Source organism: Balaenoptera physalus, assembly GCF_965194825.1.
Source record: "Balaenoptera physalus genome assembly, chromosome: 13".
NCBI lineage: Eukaryota > Metazoa > Chordata > Mammalia > Artiodactyla > Balaenopteridae > Balaenoptera > Balaenoptera physalus.
The window spans coordinates 99,108,062-99,118,537 of NC_138892.1; the positions used below are offsets into that span (position 1 = coordinate 99,108,062).

The 10,476-nt window shown below is 45.3% G+C and overlaps 1 protein-coding gene across 5 annotated transcripts in view; it reads right to left on the minus strand.

The window, feature by feature from the left end:
• The window catches only part of ETV6 (ETS variant transcription factor 6), a 241,270-nt gene that overhangs the window by 9,466 nt on the left and 221,328 nt on the right, over nucleotides 1-10,476 (minus strand). For 4 of the 5 annotated variants that reach the window (XM_082420282.1, XM_082420281.1, XM_082420280.1 and 1 more), the window contains one exon: nucleotides 547-689. The exons of the other annotated variant lie outside the window; for it this stretch is intronic. In XM_082420282.1, the coding sequence (XP_082276408.1) occupies nucleotides 547-689 (143 nt within the window). The remainder of the gene's footprint in view (nucleotides 1-546; nucleotides 690-10,476) is intronic. 5 annotated transcript variants of the gene reach the window in all.

The following is a 10,476-nucleotide window of genomic DNA, read 5'->3' on the forward strand; positions in this document are numbered from 1 at the left end:
GGTTTTCCTAACTATAAAAGACTTTATCTTTTAAGTTCGATTCCCTCTTCCCAAGGTGGAAAACTGCAGGGGCAGTCAGACTTCTTGCACTGTTTGCTTTTCAAGGAGATGCTTTAAAGTCAGAGGATAAGCATTTTCCATGTAGAACTGGCCTTTTGCGACCATGGAAGTTTCTAACCCAGCGGAACAGAGGCGACACTTCCCCAAGCCCCCTTGTGAGTCACAAAGTGCCACAGCACATCCCTGGTACCCAGAACCTAACGATGGCGTGGGTGGCAGGACCAGGCCGAGGCAGGGGAGTGACGGTTACTCGTAATGAGGCCTATCAGACTGGGAGACTTAACTGGCACCTGGCACAAGGAACAAATGGAAAGGGGTATCTTTAATTATTTCCTCCCCTTTGCAACTAATTGTTTGTCCAGTGAGGAATAAACTAAATAATTACGGGCAGACAGGAAGCAGAAGACAGGCAATTACCCTCCAACCCAGGGATGAAGACTAGATCTTGGCCCTACTTTATAGAACGAATATCTGATGCCCTTTTACCTTATGGTTTCCCCACAGTCGAGCCAGTCCATTGGGATCCACTATCCGGAATATTTTGGATTCTTTGTCCTCCCATCGGATGAAGTTTTCGTACCGGCTGTCAGAAAGCAACTGATAGACGTAATCCCAAAGCAGTCTACAGTCTACAGAGGAAAAGGGCAAGAAAACACCGTTGACAAGGTTGCTTGTTGAAGTACTAAGAGCAAGAATCAGAAAATAATCGAGTCACCGCTTTTGCCTACTTTGGATGGACTGTCTAACTTCCTCGTTTTGGGAATTCCCTGGCGGTCCAGGGGTTAGGATGCCGCACTTACTTTCACTGCTGAGGGGCCTGGGTTTGATCCCTGGTTGGGGAAATAGGGTCCTGCAAGCCACGCGGCCAAAACTAAAACAAAGACGCATCCTCGTCTTATAGCGAGGAGAGCAAGGCACAGAGAGACCTGTGAGATGGCGACCTTTGACCTGTGGAGGCCTTCAGGATGGTCCGGGCCCAGAACTTCCCCCCTCAGATGAGGACACAGAGACCCAGAGAGAGGAAGGGACTGGTCCACGGTCATGACCAATGACCTGAACTTGACAAGAGCCCACACGAGGGACAGAACAAGCTCTAACTGCAGATGAATTGGTTCTGAAAAGGGGCTGAAGACAGGCTGGCAGGTAAAAGGGCAGAGAGAGTGCTCGGGTTCAGAGAGAGCGATGTGGTGTCCATGGTGGGCTAAGGTTACTTTGGAGGGTGACACTCGACAGATGAAGACGTGACGATTCAGGTCGGCTGAAAAATGGCAGAAAAAGCAGCACGATGCGTGAAAAGCTGTGGGAGAAGAAAACCCACGTTCCTCTTTCCCACTGTGACTGTGGGAACCATGGCCAGCATGGTCTTCAGAAAGAATACAGATAGTCTCGTTATAGCTACTTTGGAGGTTTTAAAAATTGTTTTATTATAATGGAATCAATCAGTGCAGAAAGGAACCCAGTGCAGAAAGGAACCCAGTGCAGAAAATCCCTTTCTCCATGTGCAAAACTGATGTTGGATCACTTGGTCAGGCAACAGATCTTTCTTTGTACAGGCCAGGCGCTGGGCTAGGTCTTGACTTTAGGCTGTGGGCTGGCGGATTGAAAGATGCGATGCAGGCTGCACACCTTTGCCCTGTTCTAGTGCTTTCTGGATTAGTGCCAGGACCGGGTGTGGCGTGGCCCCTAGCACAGCCTTGACAGGTGGATGGGAGCAGATGTGGACTCTCGAAGTCTAGTTGATGCAGGACTGGCCTCCAGATGAGAATAAGAGACCCCCGGGTGTGCACTGTTGCTTCTGGGAGCTTTGATGAGCACGAGCCAGCATGGCTGGTTGTAAACGATTAATTTTGTTGAACACCGTGTATGTACGTGTTCTGCGCTTTGCAAGCATTATTTCTAATCCTCACTTTACACACTGCATCCTTTGTAATCCTCTCATGCCCGAGGTCACTGGGATTTGAACTCTGGGGCTCCCGTACCGCAAGGTGCCGATTTCCTTACTTCCTTATGTTGGGTGAGGCCTGGCACACCTGGGTGGGGAACGTCCAATCCCAACCTGGACTATTTCAGAGCGAGCCAAACATTCACCTCCCAGAGAAAGCAACACACCCTCCTCTGGGCACATATTTACAAGAGGAATCGAGTCAGGTCACCTTGGGCAAGTTTCTTAAATCTCCCTGAGGTTCCGTTTCCTCCTTTACGAAAGGGGAATGACAACGTCGGGATTACTGTAAGAGTGATGATGTGAGTGAAGAGAAAGTAAGGAAAACAATAACAACATTACTGGGTGCTATTTGCAGGCACCGGGCTGTGCGTTCTACCAGCCGGCTTGCCTCTGACCCTTAGGGCACCTGATGGAGGCCAGCGCTGTTGCTATTCCTATTTTATGGCCAAAGAAGCTGGGGCTTAGCGGGCTTGGTCATTGGCTCCAAGGCACAGCTCGCGAGTGACACATGTCGGAGTCTGGAGCCCGTGCTGTGCCACACGTCCCGCTGAGACGTCTATTCTCAGAGAAGCGGGTTAACACGTATCTATTAGTCAAGGACTTTTCCAAGCAAGCTTTAACTCTGAGTGTGTCCTTCGTGCAATCCAGCTTTCTCTCTGAACAGCAGAAGGAACTGGCATAAAATGTGGCATTTTCCAGGAGGCTTAATCTTTTAAGGAACTACCATGAAACTTAAAATGACCATACATCTTCAGTACCCCTTACTGTATCCTTTTTTCCCCCGATTGATCTGTGTCTAGAAATTAATGTGATGTGTGGTTTCTTCTGTTTCAGAAAAGGACCCGTGGTGTCCTTCTTAGAAGGATGACTCCTGGAGTTTCAACCCTACGCTAAGAGAAGCTGACCAGAGATTCTATTACCACCCCTGCCTGCCGCTGCACTCTTGGTTGCCAGAAGGGGGCACTGAGGAGCAGGGAGACGGCAAGGGGCCCAATCCCAGCATCAGGAAGTACCTTGAGAGGTGAGTGCCACACACCAACGCAGACTGAGAATAATCGAGCTCATTTTTAAGGCACTTGTAAGAGGGCGACTGTAGGCAAAGCAGTGAAGTAGGCAGTGTCTTTCTCCCTCTCTGCCACCTCCTTGTCTTACATCGTTTTTAGTACAGGTGGAAAAATAGAGAACTGAGATGCGGTTTAATTGTCCAGTTTTTGTCTTACTATCAAATGGCAGATGCATTTTAATTTCCCACAAGCTCTTCCAAGTAGAAACCATCTGGCAAAACCAAATATTATCACACAAAACGCCAGTCTACTAGGAGGAACAAAGGTGTAACAGCTTCTCCATGTTTCCTGACAGGGTTACAATCATTTTTACCACCAAGAGGCTTCATGACACCTTTTGGATGCATCTGGATTGCAAGTGTGATTCTCTAGAGTGAATCATTTGAACACAATTTAATAAATAAAAAAACTGATCTGGTTGTCTTTCGCAGTTTGATAGAAGGAACTTCTGCCCACCGGAAGGTGAGCAATATATTGGCAGTCCCTCACCTCTGAGACTTCCTGGAGCTAAAACGTAAAGTGAATGTTGTCTTAACACCACCTGCTGAGGGATTTTCACTTTCATTGTTTCTGTGGCTTCTCTTTTACTGCTTTGGACATTCTGTGTCTCATAAAATGGTGAAGTGCGAACCATTTTCCGTTGGTTTGCACTTAAAAAATGGTTTCCATTTAAAACCATTTTACCGTTTCTCAAAGTAAGGGCTTAACCAGCGCTGGGTACCTACCATGCTGGTTCTTCAGAGGCATCGAACTGAGACCTTTATGTTGTAAATCATTTACTGAAAAAAATCTAGAATGTGATCTGTGTTTGTTTGGTTGGTAAATGAAGGGCAGGGCTTACCAAAGAACAGACTTTACCTATGAGTTGCCGGAACACTTGTATCTTGCAAACTTTTCCTTTTCATCAATGTGAAAATAACCCCAAACAAGGGGCCAATTGATCATTTTAAATGACATTTAATCCAGGGAAGCCAACTTTAGCTGAGTAATAAAAATATATTGACATTCAAGACATATTGAATTACTCAGTCACTAACAGAGGTAGCAACAGGAATTTTGTGGCATAAAGTAGTTGTTTCAAGCTCAGAGTATAAGTGGCTTTTTATAACACTATTGATTCTTTTGTTTCTTTAGTTGAAAATTATGCCAGATGATAAAAAAAAAAAAAAGCTGCCTGACCACGCAACTTTTTTTTTTCTTCTTTTTTTTTACAATCGAAGTTCAAGCCATCTGAGTTATTTTTGTTTTTTAAGATTTTAGTTAAATAAAAGGCGGATCCTTTTTAGTTCCTAGGTCCTCTGGAGGCTGTTGCCATGACCCACCAGCAGATTTTCAGCTTTGTCAAAATCCATCCGTGTCTGCACAGATACAATGTTTTCTGATCATTGATAAAAATGCTTAATACTATATAATAAAATGCACCAAAAGTTCATCCCATTACAAAACACTTGAACATACGTGTGAAAAATATCTTATATCACAAGGTCTTCACTGATTTTAGATGCATGTCTCTTAAACTAAAGGGCCTTCTCTGTCAAGGCATGTGGGAATTTTAAACAAATGTTCATGATTTGGATTGTCTCTTCCATGAGAGGAAGCTCATGAAAGGGTTTAGCTCGAGTGAAGTGCTATTTTCCAATTGCAGAAAGAGAGTTCTCTCTCTTTCCTGCTGGGTGAGGTACCCTGGGCATCCACAGTTAAAAGGCATTGTTAAAAAAAAAAAATATCCCTTCCTGTGGTTAGGGAGAAATATTTTCCCTCCCACGCCAGTCTCTTACCAGAGACTCATTGTACAAGCTTATTGAGCAGAGACTGTAAAAAGATGGGCAATTCACACATAACCAACATGGTTTCTAAAGGAAAAAAACAAAACCTAGAAAACCATGCTAGACAAAACTGATGTTTAAAAGAGCTGAGTGGGCAAGTCGAGTTTATTGACAAGTTATTTGAATTTCCCGAAATTCAAATTTCGGGAAAGCCATCTAAGAAAGTCATTTTATGTTGTTTTAACTGCCCAAATGGAATTTTAAATGAAGGTCTGTAAACTGGAGTTCTGTGGATATAATCACCAACAAGGAGAGGCCTAGCGTTCCTGTTTCATTGCTTTAAATTTATTACGAAAAACTAATAAATTTATTTCAGGTTCAGCAACACAATGGGTCAGTAACACCCAAAATAAAAAGTTGCTTCTCTGCTTTATAGCAATGGTTCTAAACTAGGGGCAATCTTGCCTCCTAGGTGGTATTCTACAGTGTTTGTGACAATTTTGCTTGTCACAGCTGGGGTGCAGGATGCTATTAGCATCCAGTGAGTAGAGGCCAGGGACGCTGCTAAAAATCTTATAATGCACAAAAGAACTCTTTCCCGGCAACGAAGAATTATTTGGCCCAAATATCAAGAGCGCCCAGCTTGAGAAACCCTGCTTATGGAAGCACGGGTTTTACAACACGCAGGGGGGCTATCTGCAGGGTTTTTTGTTGTTTTGTTTTCCTCCGCAATTCTAGATCAGCCATTACCTAGAAGCAGAAAGCTGATAAATCCAGTGCAGCCAACCCTGTGTTGATACGCAGAGGTGTGTTTACAATGGGTGCTTGCTTGTGCTTTGCTGTGGCTTAGGGAAACAGAAGCCATATGTGCACAGCAGCAAGCTGGGAGAGGGAGAAGCTGAGGCAGAGCATACAGGTCTACGCCTCCTGGCTTCATCGGGGCAGAGGGACCGCAGCTGCAAACACCGCTGAACCTTTTCACCTTTGGTTGCAGGAGGTGTGGAGTGAGGCTGGGAAACGCAGAGATCAAGCCCCCAGCTAAAACCCAGTAAGACGTACCCCTCCTCCCTCAGGCGTGGAGGCAGCCTGGGAATTTGCAGCCAGGGACTGCTGGGACATAGGGACGCTGTTACAGAAATGCACGCCCTTAAACAAACTGGAATTTCCAGTCTCCTCAATCCCCTTCTATTATTTTCTACCCAGTTACCGTGCTGGGACTGTTTTATCTTTTAAAAAAGCTGTCCTGAAACTTTCCTTCTCTTCTTGATTTCTCAGTGGCTCACAATGAAAAATAAAGTGCAGTGACTCAGCCAGAGTGTGAGAAGTCTGGCACCTTGGGATATTCCCGTCAGAGTGAAGGACTCTATCCTCTCCAAGGGTCTCCTCCATCTCCTCCAAATACAGACAGCGGGCAAAGCCTCACAGGAGGTGAGAGAGAGTGAAGAAGTTCACCTCCAAGGAAATAAGGAAACTAGGGTTCCCTGAAGGGGTGCACTTTTCAGGCCAACATCACTTAGAACAAATGCCCAGACACAGGCCTTCTGGGTTAAGGCCCTGCACCCGCTCCGGTGGGCAGTGGTGCTGGCCGTAACCGCTGCTCTCTCCTCTCTGCAGCCCTGGAGCAGAGCACAGAGAAAGGGCGCAGAGGAGGGACACGAACTAACCCTTAGACATTAACCTGCTTGTGCTAATGTTTGCATGTTGTCTCTTTAGTGCTCAAAAGTGCCCAGAAATGAGTATTAGTATTATCATTATTATGGATAAGGAAACCAGGCTTCAGGGACCTTAAATACCTCTGCTTGGGAGACAAGGGCTAGATTCTAATCCTGTTGACTCCAGAGCCCATGCTTTCCCACAGGCCCACAGTGCTACCCCAGGAACCCTCCCACCGGCTGTGGATGAAGGCCCTGGGCTGGGAGCCATAGAGAGTTCTCTGCCTGAGATAGCACGGGAGGACACAGCTCTGCCAGCTGGTACTAAAACCCCGAGCCCCATGGGCTTATGAAGACATCCCACGATCCTGTCCTTTTTTCCAAACACAATATTTACACGCGTGTGTGTGTGTGCAGAGGCGCACACACGCATGCACACCACCACACCTCACTGCAAAGGCCTGGGGATGACACTGCCCTCCATCACTTTCACACAGTCCATTTAGGCTTCTCTTTTATGATGTCTTCTTCCCTTCAGGGCTGCTCCCAAGGCTCATTTATACAAGAAAATAAAAGTCCACGTGCCTCACTGGAAACAATGTCACCACCAGATACCACTGGGGAAGAAGCAGAGATGGAAACAAGGGTGCAGGGTGCAGTGTGACTTCCCCCGGCCTGGGAGCCCTGAGGATGAGCCCCTAGCTGCTGGCCCTGGAGTCTCAGGCTTAGGTGCCTTCATCTGATGTCAGATCAGAGGCTCCCAGGATTGAATTTCTGTGCACACAGAACTCATCCAGTCAATAAAGCCAAATCAGGAGAGTACAGTGCACTAGCCAGGTGACAAATAAGTGATACGGGAGACTCAGTGTCTCCTTGATGAGAATCCTTTTGTTTCTATTAAAAATGTAACCCTGAGAGAGAATACACATACTTTTTTTAAGTCTCTTTGCGGATCTGAAAGACTGCCAGGCCAAGCGTTATCAGAGGGTTGCAAGTGAAGGGTACAGGGTCTGGGGGTGGGGTGTGGGACTCTCTGTTTTATCTGCTTTAAGAGCAACTCACCAATGATAGCCTCACAGACCGTGAAGTAGTTCACGTTTGCAAAGAAAATCAAGAGACTTCGGCAAAAGTTGTGAGATGATCACAAGAAAAGAAATACTCTCTTTTTGGATGGTGCATGGACTTTGAACAACCAAATATGTACAGCCCTCTTAAAGTCCCCACTTCTGTGGAGCAGATGAACGGCTACGAATGGATTAAAAACCAGGTTCCCAATGAACCTTGCTCCCTTTAGCAGAGTTTTGGATTAAGTCCAAGGAAGGGACACGCAGATAGATAGGAAGTCTGGTAACTCAGGTTTTAATGGAATTGAAGAAGTTTAAGAGAAAGCCAAAATGACTTCAGTTTTTTTCTTTTAAAACTGAGCTGTCTATAGTTAAAACCAAAGCAGGGAGCTTAGTTTGTCTGATGGCATAAAGTAAGAGGGATTATTGCCTTATGCCAGCAAAGACACAACATTTGGCATTTAGAGAGGCTGCACCCTATCACCTAGAAAAATGCCTGGCACATAGAGATACGTGTTAATTTTTGAATGAATAATCTTTACCTAGTTCAAGTATGCAGAGCTACACTTTATTTTCCTCAGCTATATTTTACTTATGTTAATGATGTTATTGTAACTACTCTGGGCTACTCAGCCATCAGCCTGCCATCTAGAACTTAGCTCCTTCCCTACATCATTTGCCACTGTTCCCTCCACATGTCCTAGGCATGCCTCATTCTCTGAGGTGCGAGTCATTCCTTGAGAGCAGGGACGGCGTTTTCTACACCTGTGATTCCAAAGCATCCTGAACATACAAGCAGACAGTTGCGTAGAACAGGGAGCAGCGGACTTTTTCTGTAAAAGGCCAATCAGTAAATATTTTAGTCCAATCTCTGCTGCAGCTCCTCAACCCTGCCAAAGCAGCCACAGACAATACTGAGTAAGTGGGTGTGGCCGTGTGCCAGTGAAATTTGATTTACAAAAACAGGCGGTGGCCGATTTGGCCCACAGGCCTGCATTTCCAGTCCCCGGTCCCAAGGAAACAAGTGTGCTGGAAAGAACAGTGGTTGAAGCTGGAGGCCGAACACCAGACGTGTCTTCATCTGTGAAAGATGGGTCTGTAAAAGACCCTTCTAGCTTTGAAATCACCAAGTTCTAAGAATGATTTTCAATATATACTGAAAACACAGCATCACCTGGGCTACCCTTCTTCAATTTACGGCGCTCGCTGCCAGTACCACTCGTTGGCTATGAAACAGGTTGGCGAGACACAGGCCAGTAAAAAACGTTTGTGGGCTGAGAAAATGTTAGGAGGTGACAGATGCTCCCCCATCCCCCTGCCACCAAGCAATCCTTTCCTGAGGACAATAAATAGAAAACAGCACAGAAAGAAGCAACTTGCTCAGTGTTGCACATACCACTGGCTGTTCAATAAAAAAACAGAACCCAGGAATCTTTTCTCACTCTGTCGTATGTTAAACTCTCTCCCACAAATGCCAGCCATTCCAACTTGTTAAACTCAGTAACGGTCCTTCTTATTCTTTGAAAAATAAGCAACACCTTTCAAAATAAGCTATATGTTTCTATTTCAATTGATCTAATTTGTGGTTTGTATTTAAACTGTCAACTACCTCCTGGATTTCTTTTATTGAATATTTTAGTTTTTCCACCAGGTAAATACCTAAGTGAACTATCATAACTTTGCATGGGATCTCTTAATTGTAGGATGCCTCCCAATTTCATAGATATTAAAGTGTGAAAAAAAGAAAGAATTGCTAAAATATGGTGGATTTTTTAATGAACCTGGATTCTTGAGTTTACCTTTCTATCTGAAATAGAACAAATATACTAGGCCTTACATTGTTTTGGGGTTTTTTCCATCTGGAATGACCTCTTTTTCTTTAACCTCCACTTGTCCATATTCTAAGCATTCATGTAAGCCCAGCTAAAAGCCAGCCCCTCCAGGAAGCCTTCCTGACACCTCTACTGCAGCCTCCTACAGCACTTAACCGGAGCCCCTGGAAGACACCACAAGCTGCACTTCCAGCCCACTGTCGTCAGCTCTTTCACGACAATGATTGTGTCTTACATCTCCTGGAACACTCCACCCCCATGAATGCAGACCAGTGCTGCAAACACAGAAGGTGTCCAAAGGCACACACCCAGGAGTACCGGAGCAAATGATACGTGATTTACTTTTTGATCCACACGACTAAGTAGTGTTCTTATCCACATCCTCCAACGATGGTGTTTGTCAGTGTGACACACAGCAGCACCTTCAGTGCCCTCTGGGCTCATTTGAAAAGCTACGTTTTCCCATCTAAAAGCTGCTTTATAGAGATCTGAAGGACTTTTATGGCTGTCCAGTAATGACAGAACTTTACATTGTACATATGAGTCACCCAATGAATTCGACTTCCAGTAAATGAAGAATCAGTTCCATGAGGATCTGAGTAGTCCAAAAAGACTCCAAAGGGCTGGAGTGGAGAGACAGGGATGCCCCAGATGAGAAACAAAGAAGCCTGGAACTGTCATGAGCACTGCTCAGAGGGTCACAGGATCAAGACCACATGTTAGATCACAGACTTCCCTCTCGTTTCACCCTTGAGAAAAACAGTGCCTTTTGGTTACATTAGCTAATCCTGGATCTGGTTAAACTAGTGAATACAGACATATGGAGATTATGGAACTTTTGGATATACCAATAGAGGAGCACAATTTTTAAGAGAGCCATATTAAAAAATTTCCAGACCTCCTAAACAAGGGAAAAACAGCTCTAAGCCTAAACAATTTAACTTGATACATGGGGCTTATCTTGGATTCCTAAGAAGTCTGTGGCAAAGACAGCATCACAGAGGAGGTGGACGAGACAGGTCGTGGTTAGGAACGCAGGGGTAGCAAGGGCAGCCCAGGAGACAGTAGCCAACGGCGCGGCAAGGGCTGTCCT